At 36.3% G+C, this 19,588-nt stretch overlaps 2 protein-coding genes across 9 annotated transcripts in view; one reads left to right on the top strand and one right to left on the bottom strand.

The window, feature by feature from the left end:
- Positions 1-3,378, top strand: part of PABPC1 (poly(A) binding protein cytoplasmic 1) — a 688,709-nt gene extending 685,331 nt beyond the window's left edge. Inside the window, exon 10 of the mRNA XM_050970673.1 lies at positions 3,317-3,378. Within this exon, the coding sequence (XP_050826630.1) occupies positions 3,317-3,363 (47 nt within the window). The 3' untranslated portion in view covers positions 3,364-3,378. The remainder of the gene's footprint in view (positions 1-3,316) is intronic.
- The window catches only part of VPS13B (vacuolar protein sorting 13 homolog B), a 430,054-nt gene that overhangs the window by 339,895 nt on the left and 70,571 nt on the right, over positions 1-19,588 (bottom strand). For all 8 annotated transcript variants that reach the window (XR_007776824.1, XM_018912403.3, XM_030234395.2 and 5 more), the window contains 2 exons: positions 17,640-17,834; positions 16,236-16,360 (listed from right to left, as the gene is read on the bottom strand). Coding sequence is in view for 7 of the 8 variants with exons in the window: in XM_018912403.3 (XP_018767948.2) it covers positions 16,236-16,360; positions 17,640-17,834 (320 nt within the window). In the remaining variant the exon portion in view is untranslated. The remainder of the gene's footprint in view (positions 1-16,235; positions 16,361-17,639; positions 17,835-19,588) is intronic.

Below are 19,588 nucleotides of genomic sequence, written 5' to 3'. Positions count from 1 at the left end.
ACAGCGAGCTAGAACAAAGAAGTTGTGTATGACCTGTTCGGGGGAACTCTGCATCTCCCACCTGCCTCATCTGCTGACAGCCAAGTACACAACTTCCTGGAGTACATGACCAGACCCCATTCCAGCACAGTAGGTCACCAAAAGGGTAAGAAATGTCTGTACAAAACTCCTGAAGCTCTTCCTGTTTCAGTTTGAAGTTCAAACACACTGCAAACCTTTCCTGAAAATGCTGTTCTCACAAAAATTATAAACCATAGAAAAGAATGTATCCAAACACATTTGAATTCAGCTGGTTTAAATAATCCATTTCAAAAAAAGCATTTTTCTAAACATTAGAAAATTACACTGTTTGAAAATTAGAACTACTTTAATAGAGACAGATGCTGCCTGGTTTAAAAAAACAAAACAAGACAAAAAAACCACCAGTAAAGAAAAACACTTTGACTCAGACACCCAAAAGGAATAAAGAGTCTGGAACATATTCTGATCATTTCTACCACACAAATGCACAAGAGGACACATGATCACTGTCTTGTGGATACAATTACATAAAACATGTGTCCCATTCCAGCTCCTCAAATACACAAGAAATGCTCTGTGCAAATGTACATACATATGCCTGTAGCCACCCGAAGAAAAGCCCTGGGTACCATGAAAAGCACAGGTAAAGATTGCAATTCTGAAACCTTTTCTGATGTTTATCCCAAGTTAGAATTTGAACTTGTTTTCCTAAGATTTCCTAGAGTTCAAATCCAAGCTCACTCATCTATCAAGTCAAGCAAAACAGGTGTGCATGAGTAAAGAAGTATAAAAGGCAAAAACTAAAAAGGAAAATCCATTCCTGTGAAACAAAATGGTATAACAATAATTAATCTATTTTAAAATTTAATATTAGACAGACAGCATAACCCATTTCTTTTACACAGAACTGGAGTTGGAAAACTAGCTAGACATTTTAGGAAAGCTTTTGCATGCATTACCTGGAAAGAAATGTAATGCATAGTGACATCAGATTGTATTCCTTTTTTTCTTTAGCCATGTGCTACATTTATCATGTATTTTTTATCTCAGTATGGAAGTGCACTGTTACATTTTTCCTTTCTGGTATTTTTTCCTTTTGTTATCCTTTCACACAATGTTTTCTCTATTTTCCCCCTTATTTCTGAATACTATTTTGCAGGATTAAAACTAAGTATTTCAGAACAAAGTGTTTAAATATTTCAAAAAATGGGTTTCCTAATGTAAAATTGCGAAGGAACCAAGAAGGTAGAAAACATTTTTCAGCAAACTTCAGAATGAACATGACTCCACAATAAGTCCATCTAAACACATTTTTATTAACAAATTAATGTATTTTCAGAGGTAATCAGAAGAGCTGTGACAATCACAGCACACAATACAGCAGTGCAAAAGATTTTGCTTTAAAAGTTTGACTATTCAACTAATACATATTACAGCTACTGTACTGACCTATGCTACATTCAAAACCTAAAAGTTTCACATAAAATTGTCCCTTAGGAGTAGTAACAGCATATGAATTTTTTTAACAATATGCAAATTCTACATTTACTGTACTTTAACAATCCCATAGGAATAAAGTCTTCTGGTCCTTTTCAGATACATTTGGAGGAATGGGAAGTTGAAAATAAATCCCTTTTTATAGAAAAAAAAAATCAAGCATGGTACCATGTGTGCAGCAAATGTCCCTTAAAAGATATTTTAACTAGACCCAGCTAGTGATGAAAGTACAATTATAATTCAGGATTTATTATAATAGTTTTGAAACACAAATAATGCATTTAAAACGCCTTAAAATGTAAGTTTGCCACCAGCCTGCACCTGTTAATATGGAAAATACATCATTAATAAGGTATTGAGCTATATTTAACCAAGTCTTATGACCCAAGAGATATATTCAAGTAATAAGTGAAAATACAAGGACAAATAATTTTTTTCAGTAAACCAAATCAGACCTGTGGTTCTATACTGTATCATTAAATTTGCATTAAGCAACTTGATATCAAAACTCTTCACCTTATTAAAAAAGTTGTGGCACATATTTTGGGTCTAAAAACACTATTTAAACTGCATTTCGGAACTGCAACAACAATAGGAATAATTATTTCTCAAGTCTTTACACTCAAGAGTTAAGATGCAGTTCTGGACATATGTTCATTTAACTGAACAGGTTAAAAACCTACCAATTCAAACACTCTTCTCTAGGGGAAAATAAATCCTAACTAGCAGGATAGGCTACTCATTAAAGCTGAACTTGGACAAGTTCCAGAATAAATTTAAAGAAATATGAACAAGCAAGTCTTGCTGTGTAGTGGCATGGAGTGAAAATGAATCTGTCCTAATTAAATGATTTTTAAATACTCTTTGGTTGTAGCCAGTTTGCTGACAAACTGTAATACAGACTTGCTGAAATATTTTAATAAATCTGGCGTGCCATTAAAGAAAATAGCTTTCTTTGCTGTTTTTGAACAAAAACATGAATTGGTCCTTATTATACAGCATGCATAGGCATGAATATAACCAATCCATGTAAGTTCAGAGGCCCATTATGAAATATTTTCAGTTTGTAGACTTTAGGAACAGCAACTCATTCTTGTAAAATCAACACCTCAGAGTGATTGAAAGAATATAGTGGTGAACAGCTGGGTCCAGAGGTTTATACAGAGTCCCCAACTGCAAAGCTGGAACCTGCAAAATGTTTGAAAAAATTTGATTTTGGTTATTACTCATATCCTGTACAGTAAAACATGATTAGTTCATTTTTTCCAAAATAACAAAACTGGTAACCTGCTCCTAGAACCTAGCAATTGTGCCTTAGAAGAACCTGAATGTAATTTTAATGTCCAAATAATTTCAGTAAGCATTTAGACACCTTTCCTCTTAGGCAACCAGAAAATGCACGTTGGTTTTATAAGACATGAGCAAAGGCTCCATCTACATACCTACAACAAACCTGTATTTCCACTTAATCTGATGTTTGATATCTAATTTTAAAAAACAAAAATTTTGATCCTTTTTCTTAACATTTAAGTAACTATTATTATTATTGTAAAGGAAACAATGTCTAGCTCCTTAATGACAAATATCAAACCTCTAAAGGAAACATGTAGGAAGGGAAATGGAAGTATTACTGGTTGAAATGCCAAAATGAAGTCACTGGTATCCACAAAAAAACCCAAATATATCCCATGTCCACATATACTAACACGATTTTCAGTCCTCAGAGAGCAACATACAATTATTCATGCTAGAGGAACAATCAAAACCCCCAAACAATTAAACTTGCTTTAGAACACTTCATTCCAAAACCATCTCCAACTTCTGCTCTTCTACAGACTTCACTAAAGAATGCCTGGTATCTTACATCATCTCTGACATAGAGGAATTTTCAGGAGCTGCAGCTGCCTTGGCCTCTTATTTGTAGGAAACACTGTTAATCACACAATTTATTACAGGGGGGAGAACAAAGAACTTCAATGTTCACCAATTTTTTTTTCAGTAAATCAAAACACTAACTTGATAGTTCTGAATATTTTAGATATGGGATTAGAAGAGAAAAATGCTGTAATTTCAAATGGAGTTCTGTAAAGATTTTTTAACATCAGTTCTGAAATATAAGTTGTCAGTGATGAAAATATTTTTCAAAGTGTTCAGTCACATGCAAACTTCAAAAAAATTCCCACAGATTTCCTTTAAACAATTGTGAAAACAAAACAATATGGGCAGAGTACAAACTTTAATATGGTTTAGAAAATGAACAGAGGCTATCCTTTCTAAATTCTCAATACACAGTGTGTTTTAATGCAACAATAAACTCAGCTTTATACAGCACAGCAAAAATGAATGCGTGTTACTAGAACAAAAATGAGGAAATCAAAAAAAATCTAAAAGGAAAAAACCTTGAAAAAAAAAACCCTTTTAAGCAAAGAATGCACAACTCTGGACATGTTAAAAGCTCTGAACTTGGGGTTTTTTTTAAATAATTTTATTCATTTTGTCCCATCTGGCCATTAAAGTTATGACCATTAGATTAAACATTCTGATTGCTACATGCAGATAATAATACAGGTTTGTAATGCAGCAAGAAGTGAGAAACAGTGACCTGTGCTATGGGACAGCATGGGAAGAAAGTGTGCAACAAAAAACAAACACCTGAATGTGAAGGTAGGAAAGTTCTAATTTCCCCCAACATGATTTGAGCCTTACAAAGCATCTGATGAGTCTTTTTACCTGTGGATTAAATATTTCTGAAAGCAGGCAAGAAAGCAGTCTATGATCACTTCTAGCCTGGTCATTGCCTATGTGCCTCAAAATGTAACAAAGCCGAACTAAAAATTTGTTGACACCAACAAGGGATTGGGGGTTTTCAGTCTTGTTTTTGGACACAAGATAAACAAAGGAGTCTGTTGAAATTTTAATGCAGGAACATCTTAAACCTGTAGCTGCATTAGAGAAACATATTTAGGATGTTCAGATCAACTTCAGCTTACTGACTCATCAATGGGACACATGCTAGGGATTTGAACTGCCATCAAACTGCAAGAGGACATCAGTCACTAATTGCTATTTCTTTCTTTGCAAAAAACCCCTTTTCTAGGCACTAGTTAGTAATTGTCTCCAGAAATAATCAAAGTGATAAGATATATATTTTTTTAATACATAAAAGAATAAAATTACAAGTTCCCTGCTCTGAGGAGATAACAAGGAGACCTCAGTCTCTTTTATGTATTTCAGATTTTGATGTGTGTAAACCATAAATATTAAGCATAAAGTTACATCTTTAAAGAGCTGCATCTTCAGAACCCCACAAGGTATAGGGTGGAGATCTGAAAAAAAAAGGGGGAAAAAAAAAAATCAACTTTCATCATGGAATTCCCTCAATGTGAATTCAGGACCTTTTTTAGTTACTTACACTTTAAACATCCAGTCTTTCTTTACTTCTGCAAGAAGTTCTAACTTTTTTACTTGGATCTAGGAATCCTCCTCTTGTTGATGGTGGGTGTTAGTGACAACAAGGGAAGGGATATGACAGCTGCATTATGTTCCACAAGATCCAAATATAAAGAGTACGAGGAAAATCAGTATTCATTACAGCAGCCAAAAATCAAAACGTATTACAAACCAAAAAAAAGCCAGAAGCAAGACTGGAAAGAAGCAGGGACATTCAATAGGGAAGCACTGCCTTAATGAAGGTAGTGCAAAGGGAATCAATCATGTAAAGCCAGAATTTTTACACCTACATTTTAATTGTGTCTTGTATCTTTTCCTGAGAAAGAGACCCTATGAGAAAAAGCAGCAATGCCAAACCAAATGCCAGCCATCATTATCATTTATCTTGTAGGTAAATGTTGGTTGTGGGTGCGGGACAAGAAGGAATCAGCTGAAACTTGCCAATAGTGCAACTAAACAGCTGCAGATAACCAAAACTACCAGAGGTGATCAGGTAAAAGTTGCCAGTGGCCAAAAACTTCCAAACCACAAAGATCTGTGTTTACTAAAACAAAGCAAGCATGACTCTTCTTTATAGCTTTTATAAATCCAGTACCATTGTTTTGGATACTACTACAGTGTATCCAATCTCAGGAGTCACCAGGGTGGTTCAGGGTTTGGGGAACTGGCTTCCCACAGTGCAGCCTGCTTTACTGTCTAGGGAAGTAACTCCATCCTCTCCCTTTCCCTCTCATCCTTCCCCCTTCACACAACCCCAGAAGCAGCAGAAACAGCCATTAAATCAATCCTCTAAATCTGCCACACAGAACCATTTGGTTGCCATTAGCAGGTAAAACAGGGAGCCAGAAGGGCTCAAACATGCTGGTGCTCAGTGAAGAAAACTGCACTGACAAACCCAGTTCAAAGGTCTTTTTGGGAACTAACACAGTTTCAAATTCCTTGCTAAAGATTTAAGAGCTGAACACAACCCCAACTTCAAGTAAACAGTAACAACTGATCTCAGTAAAAAAAAAAAATGTCCAAAAAGGTAAGTGGGTTATGATTTGGGGGCTTCTGTGAATTTCTTCTACTAAAAACTTTTGTATGTTGTTTATTTTCTTTCATAAATAAATAAAATATTTTGGTGGAAAAAAAGGATACATTAGCACTGAGAGAAAAAAGATTACTTGAAATTCTGACAATTTTTAATAGCTAGACAGAGCAGTAAGAAGGTGCATGTCTGCATTAGAAAATAAAACTAGTATTTGAACAAAATTATTGCCCTAAATGGAGATATCACAAACAAAATACACAAAACTAAAAAAAAAAAAAAAAAAAAAAAAAAAAAAAATAAAAGAAGCTGTACTTCTGTATCTGAATTCTGTCAAATCCAGAAAGGTAAATCACAATGGCTGGGGTTGGAAGCGTGATCCTTTTGGATTTAAAGGATCCTTTGGATCCTTTAAATCCAAACTCACTGCTAAATAAAAGCACTTAACTCTGTCCCTTAAAGTACCTCAAAAGCAAATTCCACTATCCTTTAAGAGAAAAGTTACAATATTAAAAAGCAGTTTCTAGAAACAGGGAAGCACATTTTGTTTTTCTGATTACCAGAAAAGCCTTTAATATAGCAAAGGATGGATCAAGGGTGTCTTCAACAGCAAGGACATGAATGGACAAGGTGTGCTAATGGTTCACACGTACACACTGCATAACTGCAGAAAGAGTACAAAGACTTGAAAATTATTATTTTGTGGCCTCATTAAGTATCAACCTCAAAAGAATTTTAAAGGCTATCAAAAGCTATTTAAAGCAAAACATTAAATCTCAGTAAACGCGTAATACTTTGTACTTCAAAGACTACAATTATTGTTAAATCTAAATTTACCATCTTTAAGCACTGACTCTGCTTTACTTTACACCATTCATTCCTCAAAAATAATACAAGCTTTGAAGCAGATTCTATGGCTATAGTTTTCCTGTGTTAAGTTTTGATGTATTCACTGTGTCTCATGACATCTATTTAATAATTTAAAAACTCCACAAGCCCTAGTGAGTCTTAAAAACCATCAAAATTTTCACACACACACATAATTAAGATATTGTCAGTAAAACACATCAAAAAGGTATGTTCTTGTATTTTATATATATGCACAGCCAAATCCAACATGTATATAAAATCAAAGATATACAATACTTTCAGAGCAACAGACTAAGTCAATGACATTCTAAAAGTCCCATTTCCAGTTGCTCATTTAAAATATGAAAGTCAGGTTCTTCACTCTCTCATTCTCCCTAGGTATTTCTTTAGTATCAAATAAATATTCTAATCATACCAAATACTTCCTTCTATTCCATTGCCATTAAACTCAAATAAAAAACTAGTTAAACATCAGCAAAGAAAAGAATCATACTGGCTTTTGTTTAAAAAAAACCCACATATTATAATCAGAAAAAAATATGATCAATTGAAAAATGAATCCACAATTTTTGTACTGGTGTCTGAACTAACAATCCTTTCTATTTCTTACATTGATGTCAGAAGGATCTACAACAGGTATAATGATTACCAAATCTGATAAACAGATTTTATTCTCATATTTTTCTATTTAAGAGCTCATATTCCACCTGAGCCTGCCTTTACTTGTTCTCTTTTTCTTTCTTTGTTCAAATAGCCCTCTAACATTCCCATCCAAAACACACGATGCTAAAAAATCCAGTTCATAAACTGGGAGCTGGTGTCCTTTAGATTAAAACATAATAAAGACCAGACAATTTTTACCAAACATACAGGCCCAAATGGAGATCCAAATGTTTACATTCAACACCGTATTCAACACCGTACTTCATTCAATGCTATTCCTCAGTAGGTACATCTGACAGGTTACTTTAACTTCCTTTAAAAGGCATTGCTAAAGAAATAGTACTAAAAATACAAGCCTATAAACAAGTAGGATAGAAGTGATTGAGGAAAAATGTTGAGAATGCATATTGTTTGTGTGTAAGGAAACAAACACTCAGCTTAGAACCAAAGAGACCCTGATCTAATAGAAGGACTATTCCTATGAAAAAGAAAAAGCACCTCTAGGTCACAGAGGGAAGAAGCATGAGGAGAATACAGCAAACAAATGATACTGGACACAGGACAGTAAAAATGCTAAGGTATTATGGACAGCTGAACATATACCTGAGCCTTTATATTTGGGTTATTTGAGTCAAGATAAATAGTTTGGTTTTCAATAAAATGTGCGTGGTCACCATTTTTCACAGGCACCAGCTTCAGCTGAGAGTCACATTAATCTGCTTGTAAGAGAAGGTGCATCATTTAACTCTGGTTTCTGGTACCTCACTTCAGGTGGAAGTGATGCCTACCACTTGAGAGTGAAGATCTGAAGAGTCAAAAAGAGATATGCTACAGCTTGGCCAGCAACATGACTATGTTCCACGAGCTTAATGATGGTAAACATAAAAAGATAAACAAAATCAGCAATTCTATATAGGCATATAGCTTATTCAAGAAGTAAACACACAGCTTTGGTGAAGGTGGATTATTGGTACACAAAGTGAATAATCCAATATAGTTCCCTGTAGAATTATTCTAAGTACTAATGAATAAAAAGCTATCTTTTTACAAGTTCTTTTATTTAATGACTACAAATTCTTAAAGCAGAGCTTTGAATTCTATCATCTCCCATGTCATTACCTCAAAAAGAAGATGCAAAGACAAAGGTGAAAGGTAGGAGAGCAACTGCAACACTAAAGCACATTTCTTCAGAATTCTGTGCAATAACCAGCCTTTGACACAACAATCAGTTCCAGGGTCCAAGTTTCAAGGCTGCCTGTTTGCCAGCTCTGGAGGCTGAGTGCTGGCTCCAGTAATGGCCTGTGCTGTATGTGCTGCTGACCCGTTCACTTGCTCTGCACCAGCCTCAGGCCAGAGCTTCAGGCTGGCACTTATCCAACAATGCTGAAGGGACCAAGCATATCAGAAGCTGTCCTCAGTCTGAAGCCTCAATCCATGTCCTTCTTAGATATAATTTTATTTTTTCCTGCCTTTTGGGAGTGGAAAGGAAAGCTACAGGGAGATATGTGTATATGAACTGAGACAAGAGAAAACACCAAGCTTCAGGGGTACAGATGGGTTTCTAGTTATTTAGCAGCAGAGATGCCAGTGCAGAGACTCTATTTCTCCTCATAATTCACAAATTCACTCACAGGCAGAAAAAAAAGGCATCAAACTACAGATAAAACTCTGGAGAAACAAAGGACAAACTCTGTGTGAAGAATTGCCACCAGTGCATCTTTCTAGCCAGATTCCACATGGGTAAAACCTCATAGCAGAGAATGTCACTGAAAATCCTAACAGGTCCTTTTATACAGATAGTGTTATCCCTAAGAGAAACAGAATATATCCAGTGCAAAAGAAATATGTATCAGGGATTCAGTTTTTTCTTAGAATCTATGCTATACAACAGCATTTCAGCTTTAAGACTGTGTTTTTAATACCTTTCACCAGTCCCTAAAATGCAGCTTCAACCCTGAGAATCCTTCACATTTGCTCGTTTCTAGTACAAATGCCAGCAAATCTTGATGGCAACACTTACAAAAACCAGGATTTAACTATTCACCATGTGCAAGCACTTTCCCTGGACAGATATTAGTTAATAAGCTAATTTGTTTTCACTGAAGAGCTCTGACAATTAATTAGTCTAAATAACTACACTGGAAACACTCCCAGTGACTACCCTTTAGTGTCAACTCTGCTGAATTTCCTCCTCATGGACAATACTGAACAATACAAATGCTTCCAATTTACATTGATTATAAGTGCACTTTCAACAGATTTGCTGAATGCTGCCTGCCACATCTGCTGGGAAACAGTAACATTTGATCTGGACTTGGTTTTTAAAAAAAATTAAACTTGAGGGTTGCAACTGAAACTAATTTGTTGTTACACTAATCAAGCTGCAAGTCATGTACTCCGAATGCAAAACCCCTCCTGTTCCAAGTGCTTTTCTTGGTAACCGACAACAACTCCTTCCAGAACAGTGCAGTTGAAAAGTGCCCCAAAATGTTATTGTTGAAACTTAAAATGTTCATATCACTGCAGATTAGAAATGTTCTACACAATTTCTTTAAGCATCTTCATTCTTATACATAAGCATGACCCCCTTGAACTTTTATAAAGCAAGATATGTTAAATCAATGAGAAGTACTTCTGTTCCAGCTGTTATATCACCCTACATTAGTGTTCACAATATGCTATACTATACTGGCATACTTACTCAAACACTAAGATGCACAGTAAATCAAACTTCTGAAAGTGTCAGTGGTAGGTAATGTCCTACCAAAACCAGCTACCAACCAATTTTTAAAAAATGTGATTTAGTATTATGTTCTTTGATGCATTTTCTAGGCAATAGCAAAGAAGTGGACAATGCTGAAGCAATCCAGCACACTCCTTGCTGTGCTGTTCTGACTGCTCAATGTGAGGCACTACCACACAACCACCCCTGCAGAACCCAAGAGAATGACTGTTGTGTTCTGCCTTTGCACAGCCCCTATCACTGGCCCATCTCAACAGTTCCAACAGGTTCTAACATGTGCCAGATCTAACTGTAACAATGCTGAGGTGGCTGAAATTCCCCTGCCCCATACACTGAACGCATCTGTTCAGGCATTCAACCCCAGATCTTTTCTGTTTCGGAGAATACCCCGAATTTTTACCTGGCAGTTAAATTCAATTACTGACATAACTAATAGCCACAACTGAATGCTACAAAATGAGTTTCATGTGTTTTCAACCTGTTTCTGCTTCTGACCCAAGAAATGAGCATGCCCCTCAACAGCCCACGTGAAATGCAACCCACTCTAAATTGACATTGCTCTTGATCTACTGTGACTAGCCAGTAAAACAGGCTGCCAAAATCAAGACCTAAGTGTCAATTTATGGGAAAACTTCCTAGATTTATGATCTAATGCTCACAGTTTGTAGATAGTTGGCTCTGTGTTACCTGCCAGTAGGATCTGCTTGACTCTTACTAGCACCATTGCACTGAATGTCACGACAACTAAATCTTGTGACTCTCAAGCTCACAAATCTACTATGATTCCTAGTTCTAAGCAGATTACTGCACTGGACTTGCCCTGCAAAGATGTCTTAACCAAAAAAAGTAGCAAAAACAGACAGTTCACCTGATCCCCCATTATACACTTTCAATCTTCTATTTGCTGAGCAGCAAAGGCTAAAAATCTCCTACTGTAATAACAGTAAAGGCCATGTCAGCAGAACCTAACTTCCTTGCTAAATAGCTTCTCATGTGTAAGAAGCCAGATCTTCATCGACCACTCTGTAGATCAACATGAATTGCTCTCACCCTTGTCAGTTCATGGGGATACCATTAAATGCATGTGGTACTGACAAGATGCTCCCTGAAGCAGACAGGAGCAGGTGCACATCCTGGCTAGAACCTATAATGTCCTTACTCAATTGCATAATGAGTCCAAGAAATTATTCTATGAGAATACAACTGTATGGCATACAACTGTATGGCATAGTTTTGATTAATAGAAGGATGTTTGCCTTGTAGGGACACATGATGGAAGAAAATGGAAGTAAAGCTATATAAAAATGCAAACACTTGCACAATAATGAAAGTTGGAGCAAAAACCTAAGCAGTAGTAACGATGGAGTTAGAGTCCTTGGGTTTGGTAATGTTAATATTAAAGCTAGAAAATAAAAGAGAAATGAAAATGTGTGCACAAAGCAACAATTACACCGTGAAAAAAATCAAATTAAGAGCGAGGAACTGGTGGCAAAGAACATTTCTCAAAATCTTTGCATAATAGTTAGCCAAAAGGCAGTTACAACCTGATTTTCCAATCTGCTCTAAATGTAGCAGATTCTAAGGACATGGTAAATGTTTACCTTTACAGTTAAATCTCTGTTGAAATATTAATTGCAGCTATGCTATATAAATGTTCTTGAGAGTTCATAAAAAGAGCGTACAGAAAATACACATATTCATTTCATGTGAAAAGCACTGCATCTATATTTCCTAAGTGATCTTTCAGAACTGTAAGTGCACATATTAATAAAATAACTATGTCAGGTCTGTAACTCACAGCTGTCACATGTGAAACAAGTGATAGATTTCTGGACAGTTGAGGGGCCCAGCATATGATACATGTGATTGCCTTTAACAGCGAAGGAAATTTTTAACTTTTGTCAGCTTTTGTTAATAATGATTAGCACTTCAATAAAAACATGGAAGAAATGAAACTACAGCGCCAACACAAATCAAATCTCCTGTTACCAAAAATTCTTCTTCATCAGAAAGATGAATCTTGATGGAGATTAGCATACTGCATGTATTTAAGCTGAAATATATTTCTTAAGACAGTCTGCAGAGAACAGCTCAAGAGAAAGAATCTTTGCAGAAACTGCAAAGCATCTCAAAGACTGTTCTTTAACTAATAATTTTTGAGATCTAATTGCAAGTTTCTATTCAAGATTTTTGTTCTGACAGAGTTAAAACTCAAGAACAACCAATTAAATGCTCTGTATTCTCTATTAATTCAAGTGCAGACCATGAAGTCCTAGATAATAATTTACCAAAAGGTTTAATTCACACACTCAAACTTAACATGGCTAGCTATCAGTCAACTCTGTACTGGCACTTCCTTGAAAGCAGCAAACAGCAACTATTGCTCCAGTATCCAAATAATAAAGAGGGGACTCACTATCAAGAAAACAGATTTCTTGAAAGCAGACTAAAGGACCAAGAAGCTGAACAGAAAGGAATCAGGGATACTGATGTCACCCTCATTTATAACTTCATTCTACCAGAGTTCAGAGTCTGAAAATCTGTCACAGGTAAAGATAGTGAGTGAAAAATTTCCTACAGACCTGACAGAGAAAAACAAAAATGGGAGTCTGGAACAATTGTTTAGAGAAGACAGATTAAGAAAAGCAATAAATACACACATAAATAGACTGATATCTAACTCAAATTATAGAGAGGACACTTCACTGTCAATCAGATACCAGAATAATAAAAGGGAGGCTATAACAAATCCAATTCTGTACTGTTAATTTAGCATTCCTCAGAAGTACAATGAAGTGGTATCTTAGACGTGACAGAAAGTTATAATACTGAAGTGTCTCACACCAGATTACCTCATCTGTTACCACAGACCTTGAAGCCAAAAGAATAAAAGAAAATCATCTAATTCCTCACAAGATTTCTGTTTGGCAATAAACATTCTTGTCATTCACTCTAGGCTTTTAACCATATTCTGCTGATTCTCAGTTGGTTTTAGACATCCTCCTGAAAGCTCTGAAAGCTGCTTTACAATCTGGCATGCAACACTACATAAAGCAGTTGTAAAATATTGACATTAACATTGTATTTTGCATCTTGTTACACTTGACAAAAACAAAAGACCAGATGGTTTGTACTTTCCAATAAAAACAGATTAGCTATGCAATTTAAAAGATGTCCAAGACTTAGTTAACTAGTGAGTTTAAGCACATTTCTTTTATACAAAGAAAGTGTACTAACTGAAATTAAAAGAGACATCACTCTAGTATGTAAACAGCACTTTATGACTGTTTATGGTCATTTACTGGAATTTACTGGACTGATGCTGCTATAATTTTATCTGTTAAGGCAGCCTGCCAATGTTTATCAACTAGTTTTAAAAAATTAATATTTTTTATATTTGTATTTTATACACTGTATATAACAGTAAGTTTTAGATTATTGTACTGAAACTGGAAAAGAAACCTTTTCTACTGATTTATGTCAGAAATAAAGTTGAGATTTTCACTGCTAACTCAAAACATACTACCTAAGGGATTCCATAACAGTTCATAAAATGTCTTTGTTTTTAAAAGGTATGGTCTGTGGTATGTATTTTCTGCGAAGAAATAGAAGAACACATGTAGCATCAGATGTGTGCACTTTAAGAAACTCTGGAATGTGAAATCCACAAATCCAAATAAAGCAGGTGGTATAATTTGGGAGGGAGGACTGAATTTAAGTTTAATGACATTACCAGGTTATCCTACCAGACTAATTCTCACTCACTGCATGACTTCAATGAAGCTCTCAGTCCTCATGCTGATTTCGATTTAGCTGAAGTGCTATTTGATGTGTTTCATCTGGAGTTTTACTCACTTCAAACTACACTTCATTTAACCAGGCTGCTGCTGTACTCATTTGTTTTTCTACTTTATTACTCACAAATTGGTGTTGCTTAGTTTAGATAAATGGTTGGACTAAGTTCATTTTATAAAGTTTTTTTATTTCATTAAGAAATAAATAAGCCATAGAAAGAGATCATATCACAAGAAAAAAGTGAGAAAACCATCAAAACACACTAGACCACAGTACCACAATAAGTGTTGGTCTCACAATATCTTCTCATAAATGCCAATAGACAGTTTGCTGTTTTAAGGCAGGATCATTCCCCTGCCTCCACTCCCCAAAACTACAGCTCCTTCCAGCTGGGCATGCATGGTAATACAATGCATTTTTAAAAGAGAGAGACAAAGAATGCGAGAGAGACAGATTACACAAGACAATCCAAGAATGCATGAGAGAGAGAATATAAGGACAAGACCAGGAACATGAAACAGGGTGAGGGCAAGTGTGAAACTGCACAAGGACAAGCACAAGAAACCAAGCCTGAGCGAGCAAGAGATGGAGCACAGCAAGCACAAGCACACACAGAAGAGCACAAGCACACTCATGAGAAAGCAGCAGCACTTGAACACCATGAACTTGTCAGATGGCAGATGTATTTAAAAATTCATCCCTAATTTTTTTTTTTATTTTGCACAACTAAACATGGGGTTTAGAATATAGTGAAGAAATTTAAGTTTGCCATTTAACACCGATTTATTCATGCAGGTTGCTAACCAGGATTACTAACCAGAGCTTAGAGTCAAATGTAAGATAACATAAGGACAGGCTGTCAGTTGTAAAGTCCTGAACTACTCTGATTAGTGCTGATTGTAGGGCATCCTGGAAACTTTTTTTTTTTAGCCAAATGGTACAACACAACAGCAACTAATTCAAAGTCATTAATACTTTTGCAAACTATTGATAGAAATTATGACAAAGTCAGTTAGGCTGCTACCACCTGGTGGTGTGCTGATAATGCTAAAACCCATTTACATTTACCATGGTATCACAGCTTACAAAAGAAAAGTTAGTACATTCTTTACATGACACTAAGAACAATTTTTTGCATAATCCATTAAGGTTTCACAAACAAACATATCTTACAAATTAGCTATTCAAACCAATGTTTGAAGCCAAAATATTTAACCATTAACATGCTTTTTTACTGTCTTGTCACTTCATTAAAATTTTTTGCATGGATTTAGTCATAAAGCAGTATTACAGACAGCTACTACTCAAAATGAGGAATAATGAAAACTAATACCTTGTCCAAAATATTGTCAAAATGGATTTTCCTGAAAATAGTTTTTGTAAATGCAATGCATCAATAAAAACTATAACATACTTATATTTATGACAAAATTTGAACTGTAGACATAAATTTAAATACTGAATTTCCATTGCATTTAAGGCTAAAAAAATTATACCGTACATTTCATAATAAAGTTCAGAACTCTTTTCAGAAGAAAAATATTTGTATTTAACATCTGAACTACTACAAACTGTTTAAATATCTCATCACGATGTTGAAACACTTCCAACTGTAAAGGGAAACAAATAAAAGTGTAGTAGAAGGACTGTGGATTTGGGATGTTTGGGGGTTTTACCCCCCAATTTGTTGCTTTTTATTTGGTTGAATTTAAAAAAGAAAAAGCTGACCTATTCAGTTAAAACACCAAGCTTGCCATCATTATGTAACTTCAACTTCTGCATCAGGTCAACAAAGAATGGCAATGGTTTCCAGAAACCTCCAAAGTCTAGAAGAAAGCCATGTACCACAGGGCTTCTGTATCACAGAATATGCAGAGCTGGAAGGGACCCACAAGGATCATTGATCTGAAGTGACTGACCCATACTGCACTGAACTGTGACCTTGGTGCCATCAGCTCCAGGTCCCTCAGCCAAACCAGGTCTAAAATGTTTAATGACAGCTATCCTCACAGAGAAACCTATGAATGATAACAGATGTAATAGAATATAAGAGGAGACAGAGAAGTTTAGGGATATATGCAAATTTGGCATTTTTAAATCCCTTATTTAAAATTCAAGAGTAATTGTGCACATGACTTAAACACACTGTACAGGCTTAATACTCACCAATATTTGGGGAACTTGATCAGCTTGCCATAAACAGCAGTACTGAATGAGGGGATAACTGGAACAGGGATGCAGTATAATCCTTTACTGTCCAAAGAAGTCAGTGCTGCTTGAAAACCAAATATCTGGAACAAATTCAGTTGGTCAAATGGTATATTATCAAGTGATTAGATTACTTTACTTTCAAGATATTTTATAACATATGTATTTATAAATATACTCAGTAAATACTAAAAAAAAAAGTGTATTATTTTTAAATAATTCCTTTTCCCCAAACATAAATATAGTACAAAAATATACTTTAAATAATGCCCTAAAAATACATTTAAAAATATTTTCTTCATTCAAAAAGTGTTAAGTACTGTCTGCTGAATTTAAAAGAATACTGAATTACAATTTTTCAACTCAAATACTTAAGTCTATATCCTTTAAACTTGCAGATTACATACAGCTTTTCACACAAAGTGAAATCACTTTGAGTAATTATAGCAACACTGGTTGTTACGAAAGAGTGGTATTTAAGGAAATGAGAACCTTCTCTTCAAAGCTTTTTGTTCTTAATAAGAGCCTGGCTACAGAAAGAAACATCACAGGAATTCTTTATGATTTTTCCCTATTCAACATGGCAAATAAACTGTTATAGAGTTGTCTTTTAACATGCTGTACCACTATTCACAAGAACAGAACAAATCAGCGTGGAAGTGAACAGATAACTGAGAAATTGACTCAAATTAACAGTAGTAGTATTAGATATTTATATTTTTGTAGCACCCAAAAGATTTTAATCTTCCTAAGCACATCCTAAAAGGCTGGAAAAGCCTGCTTTAAAACTCCTCCACAGAGGAGATGGCAACTGAACCATCTCAAAACAGTTTCCAATACCTTAAGCTTCCCCTAGCCTCACAATAAGAACTCCTCTCACATAATGCATCTTTAATTGAGAACATTCAGAGATCTGTCCTCTTATAATGAAAAACAATTAAATTGTTTGTTAACAGTTTTTGATTCCATATCTTCACTGTGATGGGTTTGCTCTATCAATACTACTAGTAGTGATAGTTTTTGCCCCTAACTTCCCATCAAGTTTGGAAGTTTGCAGCAATCTACAAACCACAGGAGCATTATCTCAGATGAGGAAAAAAAGTTTCTTTCGGAATAATTCTTGCTTGTCACAAGGACCTTGGGGCTTCAGTCTGCAGTTTCCTCATATGAAGTGTGCAGTGCACATTACAAAACACTTGGCTTGAGTCAGAAGCAGCAATCCCAAACAACAACATTCTGTGAAATGTGTTTACCCTATGGCCTTTCAGATCAGCTGGAAACATCCTTACAGGAAACCTGCTAACACTTCAGACTAACTAAGCATACATGATGTTCTCAGCATCATCTAAAGCCCTCCCTCACCTTCAGATAGCAGTGTGAGTAGCAGTAGTGAAGCAGGTTGTCAGATGGCTGCCCGAGGCTGCTGACCACGTGCACCAGCTGCTCCGCGTACATCGGCACCGAGTGCTCCAGGTTAACCTTATCCACCAGAATTCGCACGGAAGGCAAAGGCCGCAGGGGCTGGAAACTTGCAGCATTTAACAGCCCACTTAAGTTCTAGGGCAGGGAGGAAAAAAAAATTTAATAATTTAAATGTATTATTTATCATATCTGTATGTTCTTACCTAAACACACAAGAAAATCTACATGAAATAAACTATTTATAGATACTATGGCTTTATACTAGAAATCCTCAAATCTTTGCAAAACATTTTCTTTGAAGGTTAAAATAATCAACTTTCTATCTGGAATTGTCTTGCTGCAGGTGTCCAGGTGCTGGCAGTGGAGGGGCAGCTTCTGAGGGGACACCAGGGACCATGTTGGGCCAGGTTCACCAGTGCTGCAACAGCCCCACCACAGGGTTCAGCTGAGCTCCTCAGCCAAGCTGGGGCACCTCTGTGCAAGCTGATTTAAAAATAGGCAGAAACACCCCACAGGCTGCCAAGACTTTGAGAGTAGTGAGAAACAGCAACGTGAAAATCAAGGTCAGAGATGAAAGGGGAGGCAGTGGTGCTCCAGGCACCAGAGCAGAGCTTCTCTTGAAGCCCATGAAAGAGACAACACAAAAGCAGACATCCACACTGCAGCCCATGGAGGTCTCCATGCTGGAGGAGGTGGATATGCCCTGAAGGGCACTGCAGCCTTTAGGAGAGCCCGTGCTGGAGCAGATTCTCCCTCAAGGAATGCAATCTGCCAGAAGGACTTGCACTGAGGCAGAACAGCATGAGAATGAGGCAGTGGCAGAGCTCAGCTGGAACAGACTGACCCCCATCTTCCATTCTCCATCCCCCTCTGTTAAGGGGTGGGAGGTAAAAGAGTCAGGGAGTGAAGGAGTGAAATTGAGTCTGAGGGGAAAAGGGGCATAGGGGATATATGTTGTTCGGATTCTTAGCAATAAGAGAAATTAACTGCCCCAAGTCAAGTTTGTTTTGCTCATACTGGTAATTGGTAATTGATCCCCCCCTCTACCCTGACCCATCCCATTCTCTCCCCTTCTGCTCTTTGAGAAGGGGGAGCAAGAACAGCTGGGTAAGCATCTGGCAGCTGGCTGAGGTCAACCCAGTACAAGAATATGCAAAGTCAAAATATTTCATCCTATAAAATCTTTGTTTACCTTTTTATCACTCCAAAGCACTATCACCATAATACTTATGCTGATCTAGCTTTTACACTGTCATCTTTTATGTATTCACAGTCATGCCAGGTATCTCAGCAAAAGAAGATGCCATTCCATACAAAATAAATATCACAATTTTAGACATCCAAGTCCATTTTTCACAGCATCCATTAAAATGGAGTACTGCACCAGCACAGGTCGAACATGGGCACACCAGAATATATTTGCTGGAAACAAAGAAGGTATGGGGTTGGAGCACATGAGCTCTGTTTTAGGAGAAACAGAGACAACTGAAGTCTTTCAGTCTGGAGAAGCCAGAGAAGAATCCACTGATGTCTACTGCAACCTACTGGGAGGGTACAGAGAAGAGCGGGACAGAAGAGGTGCTTATCCAGCACTTGACAGAACAACCCCTGGAGCAAGCTGCTCTTGCTTTGACCACGATGCTGAACTCCTGGAGAAGACCTCCAAACATCTCTTCCAATCCAAATTACACTACAAATCTAAAATTTTATTAAATATGCCTCAAAATAGGACAGTGAGTTGACATACGTATGATTTTCAATCTAAAATTCAAAATCATTATTTTAAATACACTTGGCTTCATTCAAGAAATGTAAATTGAGACTCCAAGTAATGGCTACATCAACCAAAAACTCACTGGAATCAAAGTTTTTTACCTCAAACCTACAAC

Source organism: Serinus canaria, chromosome 2 (assembly GCF_022539315.1).
Source record: "Serinus canaria isolate serCan28SL12 chromosome 2, serCan2020, whole genome shotgun sequence".
In the NCBI taxonomy this organism is placed as follows: Eukaryota; Metazoa; Chordata; class Aves; order Passeriformes; family Fringillidae; genus Serinus; species Serinus canaria.
Note: the sequence above shows the minus strand (reverse complement) of the source record. Positions and strands in the feature narration are given on the sequence as shown.